Source organism: Pipistrellus hanaki (genome assembly GCF_964339955.1).
Source record: "Pipistrellus hanaki genome assembly, chromosome: 1".
Classification (NCBI taxonomy): domain Eukaryota; kingdom Metazoa; phylum Chordata; class Mammalia; order Chiroptera; family Vespertilionidae; genus Pipistrellus; species Pipistrellus hanaki.
The window spans coordinates 138,476,729-138,496,047 of NC_140503.1; the positions used below are offsets into that span (position 1 = coordinate 138,476,729).

General features: G+C 48.9%; 1 protein-coding gene across 2 annotated transcripts in view; it reads left to right on the top strand.

Annotated features, from left to right (window-relative positions):
• DIP2C (disco interacting protein 2 homolog C) overlaps positions 1–19,319 on the top strand; it is a 377,912-nt gene that overhangs the window by 297,622 nt on the left and 60,971 nt on the right. For both annotated transcript variants that reach the window (XM_084872178.1, XM_084872177.1), the window contains 6 exons: positions 7,226–7,365; positions 8,859–8,995; positions 10,452–10,660; positions 11,696–11,810; positions 12,302–12,503; positions 18,249–18,358. In XM_084872178.1, the coding sequence (XP_084728304.1) occupies positions 7,226–7,365; positions 8,859–8,995; positions 10,452–10,660; positions 11,696–11,810; positions 12,302–12,503; positions 18,249–18,358 (913 nt within the window). The remainder of the gene's footprint in view (positions 1–7,225; positions 7,366–8,858; positions 8,996–10,451; positions 10,661–11,695; positions 11,811–12,301; positions 12,504–18,248; positions 18,359–19,319) is intronic.

Sequence of the window (19,319 nt, forward strand, 5' to 3'; positions counted from 1 at the left end):
AAAAGTTGGAGATATGCTGTTTTTGACTTATGTCTTTCCCTGATCTTAGCTCTCTGTTGCATTTTGAAAGTCTCTGTCACACTAAACATTAAATATGGTTATACCCATGGATTTGACTGGATTTCTCCTGAAATTTGTGTTTAGGAGTGTTCACTGAAATAAATTTTCTGTTAAAACAAGGACACAGCCTCAGCTGCTCCCCATCTTTTAAAGGCCACTATTTTATATTTTCATTGATTTTTTTTTTTTTTCTTAGAGAGAGGAAGGGAGAGGGGTGAAGAGAGAAACATTGATGTGAGAGTGAAACATAGATCGTTTGCCTCCTGCATGCACCCTTACTGGGTATCAAACCACAACCTTTGGGTGCATGGGACGATGCTCAACCAACTGAGCATCACCAGCCAGGGCTAAAGGCACTTTTATATCAGCACTCGTCATTAGCGGCTGTCCTGCCACAGTGGAAAAGGCTGTGGAAGGAAACAAGTTGAGATAGGCTCCAGTCCATGTTTGTGCGTTTGGTCACCCAGACTCCTTCCGGAGGCTATTCACATTTGTTTATAAGGACTCTCCAGACAGGAGTGCCAGGGCATCTCCTGTAAGACGCACCCCGAGTTCAGAAGGGAGGACCAGGCTGCTAAAGGCAGAAAGGAGGACTCTCCCCTCAAGTAGATTGATGGTCCTGCCGCTTTTCAGTGGTTTGTTTGGAGCTCAGATGTATTTCCCAGGGAAGCAGGCACTTGGGTGCCATGGGAAGAACTCCTGGACTCCAGACACATGTCCCCCTGCTGTCCTCTGTGTCCCGGAGGCTGGCCCAGCAAGTCATGGGTCTGGTGACCTGGACTGTGTCTGGCCCTCCACTTGCTTTGCTTGGCCACTTGCTGGCTTGGTAACTTGGCACAGCCTTAACCTCCAGGCCTCAGAGTTTCATCCATAAAAGGAGGAAATAGCAGTTGCCTGTGCCACAGGGTCACGTGAGCATTGATAGTGTCAGAATACACAGAGCCCTGAGGTATGCTTGGCACACAGAATTCAGCAGGCATTAACGGTGTTATCAGTGCTAGTAGTATTTCTGTGGGAATATTACGTATATAATATATGTATTTGTGTACACGTGTATACACCCAGCTGTGTGTATTGTTCTGTAATGCTACAGCAATGCTCTAAAAGATAAATATTGTTGTTGGAGGAGAAGGAATGTGCAGTTCCCCGAGACTTAGCTCCTTTGCTCTCCACATGTTCCTCGGATGGGAACTCCTAAAGCAGAGGTTGCCTATGTAAGATGAGAGGAGGAGAATTTTTGTTTTCCTGCTGGCAGGGGGCTCAGTGAATGGCGGTGTCATTGGCATTTGCAGATGTGGCTGCAGTTACTGGATTAGTCCAGGAATGGAAATCTTGACAACTGCCTGTTATTCCCTTGACTGTTTATGTGCCCTTAATGTGTGTTTAGCCCGGCCAGGTGTTTGCTGTCAGCAGCAGCACACTGGAGGTCTGTTCATTGAGATTGAGAGCAGCTGTCATTCAGGTGTTCCGCAACCACAAATAGCAGAGGCAGGTCTAGAGGCTGGAAGTGGCGTGACAAGCAAACAGGGATTCGGACTGTCTGATTGAAGTCGTTTACCCTCAAGCACGTTGCTTCTGAGGCTCATGCTAAGGCTGGCGTGCCCCTTCTTCTTCCAGCGTCTTTAATTCTGCTCTTTGTCCCTTTGCTGTTACTACAGTGTTGACCACACATAGCTACACACATTCTTCCTTCTCTGTGTGTACGGGTCACCTCCGTGCAGTCCTGAAAGTCACTGGGATCACCCCCTAAGTCCCAGCCTGTGGACACGGAGCTGTGCAGTTGGACTCATAGTTTCCTCCTGGGGCCGAACCCGGAAGGTCACAGATGGGACTGTAGCTCTGTAGCCATGATTTAATTTATTGTTTTTGATTACGAAGGACACTGAAATCCATAGGAATTCTGCTTATTGGGATTATTATTTTCACTCTCTCACCCAGTTTATCTGCTTGGATGTTTTATTTCGTAGGAAGGTGTTAATCTAAATAAAAAGTTTACTTAGTTAATTGAAACAACAATTAACCAAGGAATGGTACTTTACTCATCCAATTGGTGACAGTTTAAGGTTGAATAGCAGCGTTGTCACAAGGGTGCAGAGATAGATGCTGCTGACAGGCAGCTGAGCACAGATGTGAGACTGGCCTGAGCTTGTTGCCCAGGTCTGCCCCTCACTTGTTGATGTACACACCTCTTCTCACCCCCTCCCCCCCCCGACTATAACAGGCTAGCCGTTCCTGTCCACTGAGTCGCCACAGAATAGACTGGATAGCATACCTAAAATGCTGAGAACAGCATACTGCAGACAGCCAGCGCAGTGCACATGGCTAGTGAATGGAAAAGTAATGCACACTGCCAAGTGTGGGTGCACAGTGACACAGGCTTTTTTGGAAGTTATTCAGGCTTTATTACAATTTTTAATGCACTCTTTTATTATTCCATTCCCTTTTTTTTTGGGGGGGGGGAGACATAACTGTACAATATGCTGTTGTAAAATATCTAAAACTATAATGACATTGTAGAATAATATCATGTAAGGATATGCTTTGCTCTAGGCCATGGCAATTCAATTTCAAACTGGCTGTCAATTTCTTTTTGTAACTTTATATAAACTTTGTCAGGGAGGCAAAAACCAAATTACTTTAGTTCAAGAGGCCAAATATATTGACTTTCAATTGCAATCCTTATGACTTTTGAAGGAAACTTCTTTTTGTTTCCTTCTTCATTCCCTTCTTCATGATCTATCTTACAGTTCTCTTTGCAGCCATATAAAAGTTAAGGTAACTTATCATATATTTACATTACTGAATACCATCTAACAATGAAGAGAGGTCAGCTTATTGTGTATTCAGTTCACATATTACACGTGGTCATCTGTATACATATGCATACTTACCTGGAAAGACCTGCAAGGTGGTACATTTAGTGAAAAAGCAAGTTGCAGAAGAATATACATACTGTGGCCCTGCATTTCTTCTAATGTAAATGTCTTCTGTGTCCACATATTTTATATGTAAATGCACATTACAGAGGCTGGAACTTCACATTAAGGTGGTGGTGGTGGCTGCCTGCGGGCAGGGGAGGGTCTGCAGGAACTTGCGCCCTTTTGCCGTGTATTCTTGCACAATGTTTGACCTGCTCATACTCGGGTGTGCTCATGTCATTTGTTTTAAAATTTCATGGAAAGAAAACTTCACAGTGAACAAAAAGGTGCTCAGTCTTCTAATCCAGAGGCCAGGAAAGTGCCAAGAAAGGACACAGGATAGAGTCCACATCTGGGCCCGGGTCTGGATCTCACCAAGCCTACACTCACTCAGCAACTAGGTCACATTTCTGACCTGTGACGCAGGGGAAGAGTGGTGCCCCGTAGGTTTGTGAATTAAGGCAATAACCATGTGTAAGGGCTCAGAAACACAAGCATCAACCGAGCAAGACCGTGTCATCAGGCAGGAGGTGCTGTGGCCTCCAGGTCTTGCAGAAACATCTAGGGGGCAGTATCAGGACTCTGTCATCTGTGGCAAGGCAGAGTGAAGAGGCTGAGCACTGAGTGTAGGAATTCACGTGCTTCTGTTCTGCCTTTTTGCATATCTGCCAAGAAATGAGTCAGGGTCTAGTTGTCTCTGACTAGCAGGGACTCTGTTAAATATGAATTCACTAGAGGCCTGGTGCATGAATTCATGCACCGGTGGGGTCCAGCCAGCCTGCCGGGATTGGCCGATTGGGCCCAGCTGGCCAGGGGGAGGGGCTGCAGGTAAATGGTGGGCTGGCCCACCCCCAATTGGGATAGGAGGGGCTGATTGGGGGTGGGGCCAATCAGAGGGAGGGGCCAAAGGCAATTGGGTGGCTGGCCCCATCCCTGATGAAGGGGAGGGAGAAAGGGTCAGGAGAGGGGGGCAAAGCAAGCTGGGGGGAGGGGCTATGGGTGGTTGGCAGGCCAACCTCACCCCCTGGTCTAACTCCTGTAGAGGGGATAATTTGCACATTAGCCTTTTATTATATAGGATTGTGATAGGGGTTAAAGTACTGTAAGATTAATGTCATTGGTTGACATTTTAAGTGAGGATTCTCAGTCTTTTGTAATTATCATTTTATAGACGTAATTGAACATTTCCTTTAACAAATGCAGCTCTAATTTAATGTGTGTAGTATATTTTAGAATGTTGCTTCTCATTCACTATTAAACATAGGAAAGTGGATCTGGTAATTAAGACAACTGACTGCATGCTGTTGGATCTTAAGGAAAGCTTTCCCTCCTGGCTTCTTGATTACTAAACATCAGTGTTCTCGAACCGTCTGACCTTGGGCCGTGCCATGGCACGTACAGCCTGCACTTTACTCTCATGTGGCTTTTTAATACAGCATATGAGTTTCTGGGGGTTGTCTTAACACATTACCTCCCACCGGGTGCCTGTGCACTCAGCAGTCAGTTCTCTCACAGTTCTAGGGTGCAGAAGGCTGGGCTCAGGGACTCAGCAGGTGGGTTTCTTCCGGGGGCTGGGAGGGACAATGGGTTCCAAGCTCTCTCCAGCTTGTGGTGGTGCCAGCAGGTCTTGCAGAAACCTGCCAGCACTACCTTGGTGTTTCTTGGCTTGTAGGAATGTCACCCTAGTCCTGGCCTCTGTCATCACAGGGCCTCCCCTTTATGTCTGTGTTCCCTTTTTCTCTTTTTATAAGGACACTAGTCGATGGGTTAAGGGCCCATCACCCTACTCCAGGAAGGCCTCGTCTTAACTGCTTGTATCTGCCAAGCTCCTGTTTCCCACTAAAGTCACATCCAAAGTTCTGGGCATTAGAACTTGGACACATCTCTGTGTAGACACAATTCAACCCACAACAGGTATTCAGGCACATGATTTCTGACTCTCATCTGGGCCTTTGCCAAGTACGGTTGCAGGTGAAGAAGTCCTGGCTGCAGGCAGGTTCCTCTTATATTTCAAACTTCTGATGTGTTAGGCTCTTTGGAAAAGGAAAAGCCAAGGAAACAATATAGATCCCATGTAATTTCTTATTATTTGGTTCTTATTATTTGGGCAGACTTTTTTTTTTTTTTTTTTTTTTTTTTAATCCTCATGCAAGGATTTTATTTTATTGGTTTTTGGAGAAAGAGAGAAACATTGATCTGTTGGTTGCCTCCCACACATGCCTTAATCTGGATTGAACACCCACAACCTGGGTATGTGCCCTGACCAGGAATTGAGCCCACACCTTTTTGGTGTACAGGATGGTGCTCCAACCAACCGAGCCACTTGGCCAGGGCAGCTGCTCCCTTTTTGGTTGCTACAGAAAAATTCTATTTCCAGGTTCTTTTATGCCTCTCTTTTTATTGAGATTCTAGAGGCCTGGAGCACGAAATTAATGCAGGGGGAAAAGGGGTGTCCCTCAGCTCAGCCTGCACCCTCTCCAAAATGGGACCCCTCCAGGGATGTCCGACTACCAGTGTAGGTCCAATCTCTGCAACTGCTCACAATCTGGGATTACTGGATCCTAACCACTTGCCTGCTTGCCCCTAACCACTCTGCCTGCCAGCCTGATAGCCCCCTAACCACTCCCCTGCCGGCCTGATTGACGCCTAACTGCTCCCCTGCCAGCATGATCATCCCCAACTGCCCTCCCCTGCCAGCCCGATCGCCCCAAACTGCCTTCTCCTGCAGGCTGAGGGGACTGGGGGGTCTGAGGGCTGGATGAGGCTGGATGCTGCGGGGACTGGGTGAGGCGGGGTTGAGGGGACTGGGGGACTCTAGCTGGATGAGGCGCATGATGCCTGTCACCCCCTGGTGGGCCTGAGGGGACTGGGGGACTCTGACTGGATGAAATGGGACTGAGGGGACTGGGCACCACCATCTTGTGAGGGCATGGCAGTCAATTAGCATATTTCCTCTTTATTGGTTGTGGGCTGCCATCTTATGAGGACATGATGATCAAATAGCACATTCCCTCTGTATTAGATAGGATAATTGACATATAACATATACTCCTTTTAAAAATATACTAGTTACTTGATTCAAATGAGATCTCCTTTTGAAAATTTAACTTTCACGTTTCCTCATTCATACTTTTATGTTTGTGATATTTGGAAGCTAAATAGCAAACTTCTGCTTTTATAGTCCAGTCTTTAGATCCTAAAACTACATTAAACATTTGTAGATGGAAAATTACAAAAGTTATGTGATGTTTATGGAATAATCTTTAGTTTGCAGGGATAAAGCCCATGATCTTGAAAAAAATTTCATTTGTTTGCCAGTTCTGTTAGACAGTAACTGCTAGACACTACTGCAGGGGCAGGGAACAGCAGTGACCAGGAGGTGCAGACTGGAGGAGGCAACACAAGAGAATCAGAGGATACCCTGTGGGGTGCTGGGAGCTGGGAGCAGGTGCATATTTAAGCCACCACAGAAGACAGGGAAGGGACAGTCATGAAGCCATCTGCGGGAACTTCCAGGAAGAGGCCAGGAGGAGTGCAGAAGCCCCCAGGTGGGGCGGGGTGGACTGGGCACTGGAGGAGAGTGAGAGTGGAGATGAGTCCAGGAGGGCGGGGGCAACCATGGAGCCCAGGGACCTGACAAGATGGACCGTGGATGCAGAGAAACCATACTTTATCCAAAACCCCATATCCTGTGACCATAAAGCATGTCACAGCATGTCTCTCATCTGAACAGTGTGCCTAAGAACCCGCTGTCCAGAATGGCATAGCATCAGCCTCATTTTATATTCTCACACATCGAGTTGCATTTGAGCCTACACCGGGCACGCTGAGCTTGGGCTGGATAAGCAGAATCCTCTCATTTACAGTCATTGTTATCATCGTGTTCTTAGAATTGTTGCTCTCCCTTTTTAACCATGTCCAAAACCGGAACATGTTATCTTGCAGAGACAGGGTTGGAGAGAGAGAACTGAGCTAGTCAGTCTGTGGTGGGTGTATATGGGAGGGGCAGATGCAAAAGCCGTGGTGTCTTCACGCTTCTGAGGTCCTTTTAAAATTGTCTAGAAACCCAGAAGTAGGATTAATGGACACTAACATATCAATAACAGGGCCCTTACAAACTAGGAACCCTGGAAATGTGGCAGCCAGTCCTGCGGGGCCCGGAGTGGCTGCCTGTGGTGTGCGTGGATCCTCATGTGCTTATGATGACGTCATTGCCTCTGTGTATTCAGACCAAACTGCTCTTACAGGCCCACGGACGACAGCAACCAGCCCCCGGGCCGGGGCGTCCTCTCCATGCACGGGCTGACGTACGGGGTCATCCGGGTGGACTCGGAAGAAAAGCTGTCTGTACTCACCGTGCAGGACGTCGGCCTCGTGATGCCCGGAGGTGAGAGGGGGCCCTGGGCCACAGACGCTGCGGGGGTGCAGTCAGCACCCCAGATGTGGACGGACCATTGGCATCCCCGGCCCCTCTGGCAGGAGTGCTCACAACGATGCTTAATGCCAGTCTCCTCCTGTTTGTTAAGCTTCACTGTTGGTGGTAACGCTGCTCCTCCTGGAAGCCCAAAATGTTCAAGAAGCTGACAAAAGGCTTCTATGCTGCCTTGTGCACTCCAACCGGGGTTTCCTTCCCCTGGGGGGCGGGGCTGCTCTGTACCCCCAAGGCCCTGCTGGCTTCTCTGAGGGTCAGACTCTCATGGGTCACCCTGTCCGACACTATGCAGAACGGGGTGCTAGCTAGGTTTGTAGCAGCTGCGTGAAGACTGAGGGATGGGGGCCTGGTTATTTAGTGAAACTTGTTTTAGCAGTAGAGCCCCTTTGAAAAGTTGCAGAAACCCTTTCCACAGATGAGCAGAGAGGCCCCGGGTGGAAGAGCCCACCGGCTGCACTGGGCTGCTCCTGTGACTCTGTGGGGCTCCGGGAAGCACAGGGAGACTGGTTGCTGGCAGGAGAGGGGAGCCCACCCCCTGATCTGCAGAACGCCCTCACCTAGTCCTGCTTCTCACATGCGTCCCTCTCTCAGGACCCTCGCAGTGGAGCGGGCTCTTTTCTCAGGTGCAGGTCCCCCTTGCATTTGGACCTTGTCCTCACGAGCCCTCCGTACACGGGAATGCAGTCTCACCTCATAGGGGGATAGTCACATCCAGGGACAACACGGCCCCTCAGACACATGCGTGCATGGCACTGGAAATGCGGACATAGCTTCCTCACAACCAGCACACGCCGCAAGCCAGAGGCACACGACCCCTGCACTGTCCGTGTGGGGCCACCCCTAGGGCCCCTCTGCACGGGGCTTCCTGGAGGTCCATGCCACAGAGGAGAAAGCTAGCATCACTGAATTTCGTGCTGAAATGGTTCGTTTGGAAGTTCTCGACCAATATTCTGTGAAGGGCCCCGGCTTGACAGGGAATCTGAGGTCAAAGATTACAGTTTTCACAGGAAGCATGCAGCCTCCACCCAGAAGAGCTCAAAAGACTTGGGCAGATGTTTTGTGCTCCTCAGCTGGTGAAGTGGAGGTTGTGTCCTGGAGGCTGCGTGTGTTTTGCTGGTGGTGTGGCTGTGGCTTGTCTGAGTGTCATCCTCATGTCTGTGCAGAAAAGGCTACTCCCCTTTCATTCGATTTACACATTAAAATTAAAGCAATAGGAATAATCCGCTGACGCCACAATTTTGAAACTTGACATTTGCTGCAACATGAAAAATCATGACTCACTTTAGGGAAAACTATCACCTCCCTGTCATGTCAGAGTTGTAACTTTATTCCTATTTATTTGTGCTTCCATTCATATTCATCTCTCTGACTCCATGGATCTCTCTCTGTAACTCTCTCACTGCCCCCTCTCCCCCTAATGTTTCCTGCACTCCCTGTTCTGCGTCCAGCCATCATGTGCTCCGTGAAGCCGGACGGGATCCCGCAGCTGTGCAGAACGGACGAGATCGGGGAGCTCTGTGTGTGCGCGATTGCTACGGGCACGTCCTACTATGGCCTCTCGGGCATGACCAAGAACACCTTTGAGGTAGGTCTGGGAGCGCCATTGCCAGGTGCACAGATGTGAAAGATAAGATGGTAATTTAAAAAAAACAAAACATTTTTAGAGTCATTAAAATCGTTGCATTTTCTCCTGCCAGTGTCAAAAAAGGGCAAATACAGTTTCTTAAAAATGGGACTTTTTAATATATTACTGTTTTTATCTTTGCCTGTTTAACAAGAGCACCAGGGACAGTGGGTGGGTGGAGGGACGAAAGCATATGGGGCACAGCCTCGCTGGCGGGGGAGTTAAGGTCCCCCTTCATGGCCTGTCATCCCAGGCCACACTTGGCCAGGTGTGAACAAGTGTGCAAGCTAAATAACTATCTCCGCAGCATGAGCAGGCAGGCGTATGTTGTGTGTGTGTATGGTGAGTATATTATGCTGTGAGTGCACATGTGTATGGGGAGTGCAGCATATACATGGATGGTGTGTGCACACAGGTGATGTGTGTTCTGTGCACACACGTGTATCTTTAGCACAGGCACACACACATGTTGGCCTGTGAGTGAGAGGTTGGGTGCATTCAGCTGCACCTCTATGTCGTCAGAGTTTCTACCATTGCCCAGTGATGCCGACCCAGGAGGAGCACACCTGTGATGAAGTGGTCAGAGGAAAGCCTGAGTTGTTTGGGGATAAGTTTCTTAATGTTTAGAACTGTGGTTGTCGAATGAATGCAGATTCACATTTTCAAGACACATCTAAATAAAATCCCCATCTCCTTTTCTGTGCAACTCACCTGCCAGGTTTGTAGACATGTGTAGAATCTGAACGCATGATTTACTTTCTTTATATTTTTAAGTGTAGTTCCATTTTAATGAATTGGGAACATTTCACAACTAAAAGATGTTACTTAAAATGCCCCTTATTCTTGGTTTTTTAAAATATATGTTTTTATTGATTTCAAAAAGGAAGAGAGAGAGAGAGAGAGAAAGTAAGAGAGAGAGAGAGAGAGAAACATAAATGATGAGAGAGACTCATTGATAGGCTGCTTCCTGCATGCCTCATACTGGGGATTGAGCCCACAACAGGGCATGTGCCCTGACTGGAAATCAAACCGTGACCGCCTGGTTCATGGGTCTACACTCCCACCACTGAGCCACACCAGCAGGCCCCATTTATCACCCTGACATTATAAGCAGAATTAGTGTTTATTAGACTATTATTTGTGACCTCTACATATCACCTCTTAAGAGGCTCAGAAGCCGTGGTAAGAAACCTGCCAAAGGCCCTGCATGTGGACCAGCAGGACCAAATTGTAGGGTGCTGGGTGGGCAGGGGAGGTGCCTTCCAGGTTTGTGGTGTCCGCTGGAGGCAGCTGCCAGGCCCGGCTTTCCCAGCCAGGGCCCAGATCAGGAGACAGCTGAAGAGAAGCAGCCCCATGGGCTCCGAGGAGGAGGGAGGAGGCAGGCACGGCTGGGCATTCACAGCACATGCTTCCTCAGGTGTTCCCTGTGACGAGCTCGGGGGCCCCGGTCAGCGAGTATCCCTTCGTGAGGACAGGCCTGCTGGGCTTCGTCGGTCCCGGGGGACTCGTCTTTGTGGTGGGCAAGATGGATGGACTCATGGTGGTCAGTGGGCGCAGACACAACGCCGATGACATCGTAGCCACAGCCCTGGCTGTGGAGCCCATGAAGTTTGTCTACAGGGGAAGGTGAGTATACTGTCTGCAGTGAGCACAGTTACACTTTTTATATAAGATTGTATAAATTCCTTAAACTGATAGGACTCTGTGTACTCTTATGTAAAAGGAAGCAACTGGACTTGGTGACCTTTGAGATGCCATCGAGTTCTGAAATGTCCAGTTTTATAGAAATTTTCTGAGCCCCATTAACTTTTCCAAGTTAAATAAAAATATCCATTTGAGAAACATTATTTTTAGTTTAAAAAAACAAAAAAAAGCAACAACAAAAAATAGTAACAAAAAAACTATTCAGAGAGTCAAATATTCATCTTGGTGCAGGTCCTTCCAAAAGACCCAATGATGATAGATGAGGGACCAGTTTACACAGAACATTGGCTCCCACGACTCCCCTCCCCCTGGCAGTGCCCCTGCCTTGCTGGGCACAGGGTCAGTATTGGTGACTACAGTCCTGTGTTTTGCTAATTTGAAGAAAGTCATCAACTGCTTTAGAACTTTCAGTGCTGCAAGCTAAGGGAATCGGAGAAATGGATATTGGATGAGGCATCGCCACTTTTGGGTTATTCTAAACCTCTGTGACAAGTGGCGCTGGTGCTCGTGTCGCCAGTCTCCCATGCTTACGCGGGAGCCTGCACATCTAGTAGAAAACTTATTTCACAAACGCAACATTTCTCCTCATTTGGAGACTATTGCTTCACAGGGGCAAACACAAGCTGTGAATTGAATGGTTTTCTAAACTTCAGCAGTTCCGATAAATGCACCGAACTCCTTCTGCCAGTGCTGAGAGGCTTGTCACCAAACCTGAGGAATGGCCTTGGGGAATGCAGGCACTTCTAGCTCAAGCTTGGTCAGGCTCCTCCGCCCAGAGCTGCACTCTCGGTAGTGAGTGCCCACGACTCTGCCCTTCTGATGACTTTTCTTAAGCAGCCCTATGTGCCAGGAGCCCCCTCGGCCTCTTTCAGTGGCTGTCAAGCTCCTGACTGCAGGCCAGTCCTCCTACGAGCATCTCCGGCCTGTGCTCACTGTGCCTCCCCTCTGTCCCTGCAGAATAGCTGTGTTCTCGGTGACCGTGCTGCATGACGAGAGGATAGTGATCGTGGCCGAGCAGCGGCCCGACTCCACGGAGGAGGACAGCTTCCAGTGGATGAGCCGCGTGCTCCAGGTAGCCCTTCTCCTGCCCTCTCCCAGGCTCAGGGCAGCCTTTGTAGAATTTGTTAGGATATGGCCAACCCTCGTCCACTGTGCTTCTGTCCCTGACTGTCACTCCATTTGGTCAGAAATTGCATCAACCCTGACACATTGGTGGGAGAGTAGGTGTTAGACCAAGATTAGTAATCAGGGTTTGCAAAACTGGCTCCTGCTATTCACGTGGGGAGGTGAAGAGTGTATATTTTGGAAGTATATTTTTTTCTCCAGACTTCCTTTCTCAGTGTGTGTGGTATCCCACAATCCCTCCGTAATGATGCAGCTCGGCGAGATTAGGCCCAGCAGCCCCTCTCTGGCCTCGACGCCTCCCACGGGCCACACCACGGACCGCGCCACGGCGCTGCACATGCTTCTGGGGCTGTGGACAGTGTTTTGCACAGTCTACACGGGTGCCTGATGTCTGTTCACGGTACCTGTTCGAACACGGTCTCCTCTTGTGACTTCCAGGCGATCGACAGCATCCATCAAGTCGGGGTTTATTGCTTGGCCTTGGTTCCTGCAAACACCCTCCCCAAGACCCCGCTTGGTGGGATCCATTTGTCAGAAACAAAGCAGCTTTTCCTGGAGGGCTCGCTTCACCCCTGCAATGTCCTGATGTGCCCCCACACTTGTGTCACAAACCTGCCTAAACCTCGACAAAAGCAGCCAGGTATGCCCAGGGCTGGGAGGGCTCGTATGGTGTCTCAGGTGGGACTCTGCAGCCCGCAGTGGTGGTGCCATGCCCACTGGGCCTCGTGAACGGAGGCGATTGTCAGCTCTGGAGAAGTGAGCTTGTTCTCCACCAGCAGTGTTTTCTGCAGGCGGGTGGTGGAGTACAGGGCTCTGCTGGGCTGCAGATCCCCTTAGGGCGGGCCAGGGGTGCAGGACATCTGGAGTGAGGGGGTGCCCGTGTCCTGGGCCTCCTTTCTGGGGCATCAGACCTCCATCTGCTATGGCCTCGGGGATGCACAGAATTTCTAGTCACGGTTTCCTCGCACATAAATGAGAATAATGCTTCCTTCCGTGTTTCATGGATTCCTTTAGGGATCAGAGCAGCTAACAGGTGGGAAAGCATTTGGTATTCTGTGAAGAATTCTGCAAACCGGTTTCTGACATTGTCGTGAGAGTGAGCGTTTGCCTCTTGCTTTGCGGTGTAGGGGACACATAGTTATTTGTCATCTGACTTGCTCCTCCTGGCAGTGGAATTGGTCACACTCTTCCAGGTCACACAGGTATCAGTGGAAGGGAATTTATCTCAAGATGGTGCCTCGTGAGGAAGAAGGTCCCGGCATCTGGCTGGGACGTGCAGACAGATGTCAGAGGATGTTGGGGTGATGGAGTGTGTAGCCTGTTTCACATACTAACTCCATCTTGGGGATCACTAGGAGGGGGCGCTCTCTTCTCCTTTCACAAATGAGGAAAGTGCCTCACCCACAGCTGTGGGACCAGAGTGCAGTGGAGACAGACCTCGACCCGATGGCCGTTTGCCCACCTGTGGAGTGGCAATCGGGGCAGACTATGGTGAGGCCCATTGGGTCATCGCTAGCCGCATGCCCATGTTAGCTATAGGGACCAACTGGACTCGATGTTCATACCTCAAGAGTGAGATTGGGTGAGGCAGGTGGTCCCTCCGTTAATGTAACCAGAGGGGTCTTCCCACCAGGAGAGGGGTCAGGACTTGAGTCCAGGTCTGTGGCTGCCCGGGGTCCCTGCAGCAGACGTCTGTGGAGCAGTCAGAAGGCAGCCTCCCCCCCTGGTATTTTGGTCTCTCCTAGGGTAAGGGAATTCTCTCACACAGCCTAGAAAGTCAGTTTGCAGGCATCACTACTCTCTTGTTTTTGTCCTACTTCTGTCTTGTTATTTTCTCATATTCCAGATTTCCTGAACTGATATTCCTCCCTATTTTTCCCCCTCACCTTCATTTCTCCTCTCAGTCCCTGATGTATGTGATTGCTGCAACCAAGCGCAGAGTTGCGCTGACTGAAGTCTTTCTACTTTAAATTCTGTGGGTGCTCTGGCTTCATGTGGGGTGAGCACAGCTCCTCTTTGTCTCCTGTTGTCTCAGGCATGGCCTGCCCTGGGGACGCACTGTCTGGGCGAGGTTGTTTGGGTGTTGAGGGTGTTGGGCTCTCCGGGTCCTTGCACACTCCAAGGTGACTGGCACATCTCTGTCCTGCTCACCTTTACTCATCCTCAGACACCCTCGACCCAGTGTCCCCAGGCCTGCAAGTGTGGAGGAGGTGGTGGAGCCCCCAGGTCAGCCGTGTGACAGGAGAATTCAGGACAGATGTCTATGGATGGGGATCACTTGCAAGTGCATGTGATTCCGGAAGTACGGGGTGCAGCTCACCTGCCAGATGTCAAGAAACCTGAAAGGAGAGACGGCCAAGGGGGAAGGCAGCCTTTCCTCAGGAGGGAGGGGGGAAAGGTGACAGAGATTTGGAGTGCTCTAACACTACAGCATGGTGAATAGAGCTTATGGGCACTGATAAATGTAGGGAAAGAATTCTGTATTGATATTTGGTATCCCACCTGTTCTTGTTAAATATTTAGAGGTTAGGTAAGTCTGTCTCTTTAAAAAAGCAGTTTTTTAGCAAACATTAAACGGCAGCTGTGAGTTGCCATTCTTCGCCCAGTGGGTGATCTGTGGTGTCCCTTAGACAGGTGACATTTCCCTGAGGCCTCCATTCCCATGAATTCAGGAAGGGAAATGGACCCTGATTTCCACAGCACCCTTGGAATAAACATCTATGACTCCAAACGAGTACTCAGCAGCCAAAGGGCACATTTAGTGAGGCCCTTTATGGGTGAGGGTTATGCTAGGTGCTTGAAACAGAGCCCCTAAGACACATGTGTCAAACACAAGGCCCGCGGGCCAAATCCAGCCCGCCAGGCCTTGCAATGTGGCCCGCACCGCGCTGTCATCACTGCACTCCGCTGTCAGTTTATGACATTGTCAGTTTATGACTGTTCAGTAAACCATTCGGCCTGCGATTTAGGCTGGATTTTAGATTTTGGCCCCTTCTCTGATTGAGTTCGACACCCCTACCCTAAGATGTTGATCATTTGTAGACAGCTTAATTGCCCTTTAACTCCGCTAACAACACTATTGCTGCAACAGTATCTTAATTGAGTACAAAACTGTTAAAAGACCTTTCACCCATCAGTTAGGCTAGCAACAAAATGATAAAAGCAGCTCCCAGCTCTAAAGTTCCCTGGATGTGTTTTATCAGGACAGTGGTGAGACTGGGAGGAATGGCCAGGGGGGAAACGCTGTCCTCGCATACACCTGCCCTGTCCCCTGCACAAACAGGCCAGGCAGGAATCCAACAGCACAGAGCTGGAGTTGCTGGCTTGTAGATTTGTAAATCTGTAAGTGGGAGCGTGGGAAGAGAGCAAGTTTGAGTTCATCTCAATCTTCTATGTTTGCATTCTGAGGAGTGAGGTAAGGATGTAGGAGTGTTTTGCACACGCCCCCTCCAGTCAACAAGGGAGAGAGCCTCCGTTCTCCGTAAAGGATGACTTTTGCAAATAAAGCAGCAGGAGAACTACTTGTCTCCCCGCAACATTAGGAACATAGAAACTCGTAAGTCTGTGTGCAGAAGGAGACACGTAAAGTCAGCCAGAGAAGTAAATTCTCAGCGAGGCAAGACTGGACTCGGAAACAGAGAAGCCCTAAATAGGCACCTTGGAATCGTGCTATCCCCGCAGAGCAGTGCTTTTCCAACCGTAGTTTGGATTCTTCAAAAATTATGGAGAAGTCTTCAGTTTAGGCCAGTTTCCAAGTTGGCTTCTTAGGAGAACTGTCCTGCCCAGTCTCCACAGCCAGGAAGAATGCTGGCACTTTGCCGCAGATTCTAAAGCTGGGAAACTGGTGACAGCTTTAGAACAGCAAGGCTGTGGACCAGGCGCTTTCTCTCCGCAGCAGCTACCTCACTCCAGCCACACAACAGTGCCCTCCTTCCAATTCGGCCACACTGCCTGACGTTCTTCTTCATAGTTTCTTTGTTGAACGTATTGGAGTACAATTCTGTAATGCATCATCTGGGTACTGTTTTATGTGCTCACCACCCAGCGTCAGGTCTCCTTCCATCACCATTTAGCCCCTTTACCTTCTCCTACCTCCCCCACCCCCTTCCCTCTGGCAATCATACTGTCGTCTGTATCTATGAGGTGCTTGTGTGTTTTGTTTTGCTTAATCCCTTTACCTTTTACACCTTCCCTCTGACAGAAGTCTGTTTTGTTTCTGTGCATCTTTTTCTATTTTGTTTGTTAGTTTATTTTGTTTGTTAGATTCCACCTATAAGTGACATCATTGGTACTTGTCTTTCTCTGACTAGCTTATTTCACTTAGCAAATACTTTCCAAGTCCATCCACACTATCGCAAAGGGTAAGATTTCCTTCCTTTTTTACGGATGAGTAGTATTTCATTAAGAGCTAAGAAAAGAAATGTAGTTGGTCCCAAACTACCACACATAAAAATGCAAACATATTTAGCTGAGTATGTAAGTCATGCTCTATGATTACATGGGAACCAGCACCAAGGCTCTTACAAATTGCAGAAATCTGTGTCATAGGCTGTTCCCCACAGTTCAGTCCTGCCTTGTAGCATCCTGACATCTACCACACAGCTGTGGGAATGTGACTGTTTCATGACAGACCAAATTCTGGACAGCCACGCATCTGCAGAGTGTGTTCAGTGGTTAGAGTGTTCCACTTGGACAGTCATCTAAAGCAGCAGACACCAACCTTTCGGACCTCATGGACCACCGGTTGGCGACCACTGATCTAAGGATAGTAGTTATTCACCCCCTGCAGTCCTCATCACTCCAGTGAACGCCAGGATGACTGCTGGGGTGGTTGCCATGGAAACAGTGCATGTTAGACCATGCTTAGTATGGTCACACCCCTCAGCATAAATTTTAAAACTTGTGTCTTAGCTTCAAACTAACAGCTGTTCGTGTGCAATAAGTGATGCAACATATATCCAGATTTCTAAGCCTGTAGCTTGGCCTTCATCAAAAGTTTAGCAAGATTAGGACTGAGTAGTGGCCTTCAACCTGAATTTTATCAAATCACGGATTAAATGCTAATGCCATCTTTGTTACTTAAAACTCCTTTACCAAACTTCTGATATCTCTCACCTTTTCTTTCTCACTTCCCTCTCCTCCTTCCTCTTTCCTCACACACTTGCGTGCTCATACTCATGCACTGTCACACTTGCTCATACACAGCCACATACTGGTACACTCTCACTCACACTGGCATGTTCTCCTGGAACTCTTTAACATTTTCCTAATAAGTGTATGTGTCTTGATTTATATGCACGTGTTTAAGGAAAAGAAACCGTTATGAACAGTATCATTTTCAGAAGACGGAGGTCGTTGAGGATTTCTTGAAGTCAGAAAATGTGGAAGCGGTACTCCAGCTCTTTAAGAAACCTTTTTTCTTTTTTCTTTTTCATTAAGAAATAAAAGGAAAGCTGCCAGAATAGATTTCTGCATTTCTTATCTGAAATGTGCCATAGCCATGAGAAGCCTGGTGATGGCGTTGGTAGCGGGCTTGAAGGGAACTGGGACTGCACGGGAGCCTTTGGTTTGCTCCACGTGTCTGTGGGCCTGACAGAACTTAACCCTTTCTGTAGATGAAATGCATGGACAAGTGACTGTGTCACACCTTTCAACAGGATTACACCCCAAGTCTATCCCAAGAGGCATTTATTAAAAACAAGGTTTGTTCATTCAGCTCTCCGGTGTGTAATCGCACCTGGAACCAGACCCACAAGCCAGGAGTCTCAGTCTTCAGCAGTGAAATGTGCCATGCTTTAAATTCTGTATTTGTCTTGTGTAATGTTTTATCATCACTAATGTGAGGAGACTTGACAAGGAAGCATCCCCTTAACTGGAAAGTAAAGGCCGTTGGCTGGGCGGCACTGGGGGAATTTGTGATCATGGCATTTCTTTTTTTTTCTTTTTTAAAAAAAATATATTTTATTGAATTTTTACAGAGAGGAAGGGAGAGAGATAGAGAGCTAGAAACGTCAATGAGAGAGAAACATCGACCAGCTTCCTCTTGCACACCCCCTACCGGGGATATGCCCGTAACCAATGTACATGCCCTTGACCGGAATCGAATCCGGGACCTTTCAGTCCACAGACCGACGCTCTACCACTGAGCCAAACCGGTTTCAGCAATCATGGCATTTCTGTCAACCCTTCATTGAGGTTAGACTTGCCATTATCATCATCATCATCATTATCATCATCATGACCTTTCTGAACCCCTACTGTAATAAAGTTGTTTTTCAAAGCCACATCTTTGAAAGGATTTCCCTGGAGTAAGCTCTTTACCAAGGTAGGCAGTCATGTTTGGGAGAATTTCACATGTGTTTTCCTCGCGCATGTTTCTTTCCAGAAATCGGCCCTGCCTCTGTGATGGTGGGGAACCTGGTCTCTGGGAAGAGGATTGCACAGGCCAGCGGAAGAGACCTGGGTCAGATAGAGGACAATGACCAGGCCCGGAAGGTGAGAGCAGAGGGCCTGCCTTTGCTGGGTCCCCGCCTGTCACCCTGATGCTGAATTACAGGAGCACTGGCTCTGCTTCCTACCTACCTACCTCCGCTTCCTCTTCACCTTGATTCTGCAAGAAAGACCCATATCCTATCTAATAAAAGAGTAATATGCAAATTACCCATCACTCTACCACACCCACCAGCCAGTCAGGATTGAGTATGCAAATTAACAAGATGGCTGCGGCCACGGAGTGAACAGGAGGCTTGGGTTTCCCCGGCAATGGAGGAAGCCAAGTTTCCGCAGCCTGGCCTGCCTTGGCCTTCGCTCAAGGCTACAAAGTTTCAATTATAGAAGATAAATAAATCCCAACAAAAATGGCTGTGGCCATGGAGCAAGCAGGAGGCTTGGCTCCACTCAAGGCTACAAAGTTTCACTTGTAGAAGATAAATAAACCCCAGATACCAGAGTCTCCACTTGGGTCGCTGGGGGGAGTGGCCAGCCTACAAACCACCATATGCCCCTTGCCCAGGCGGCCCTACACCCCAAGGGAACCCTACCCTGACCCAGGATACCCTTCAGGGAAATCCAGCTGGCCCCCACCTGTGCACAGACCTCTAGCTATCTAATAAAAGAGTCATATGCAAATTGACGATCACTCCAACACACAAGATGGCTGCCCCCATGTGGATACAAGATGGCCACCACAAGATGGCCAGCAGAGAAGGGCAGTTGGGAGGGACCAGGCCTGCAAGGGAGAGCAGCTGTGGGCAATCAGGCCAGCAGGGGAGGGCAGTTGGGAGGGTCCAGGCCTGAAAGAGAGGGCAGTTTTCGGCGAACAAGCCTGCAGGGGAGGGCAGTTAGGGGTGACCAGTCCAACAGAGGAGGGAAGTTGGGGGCAACCGGGCCTGCAGGGAAAGGCAGTTTGGGGGGGTGCAGGCCTGCAGGGGAGAACAGTTGGGGAGGACCAGGCCTG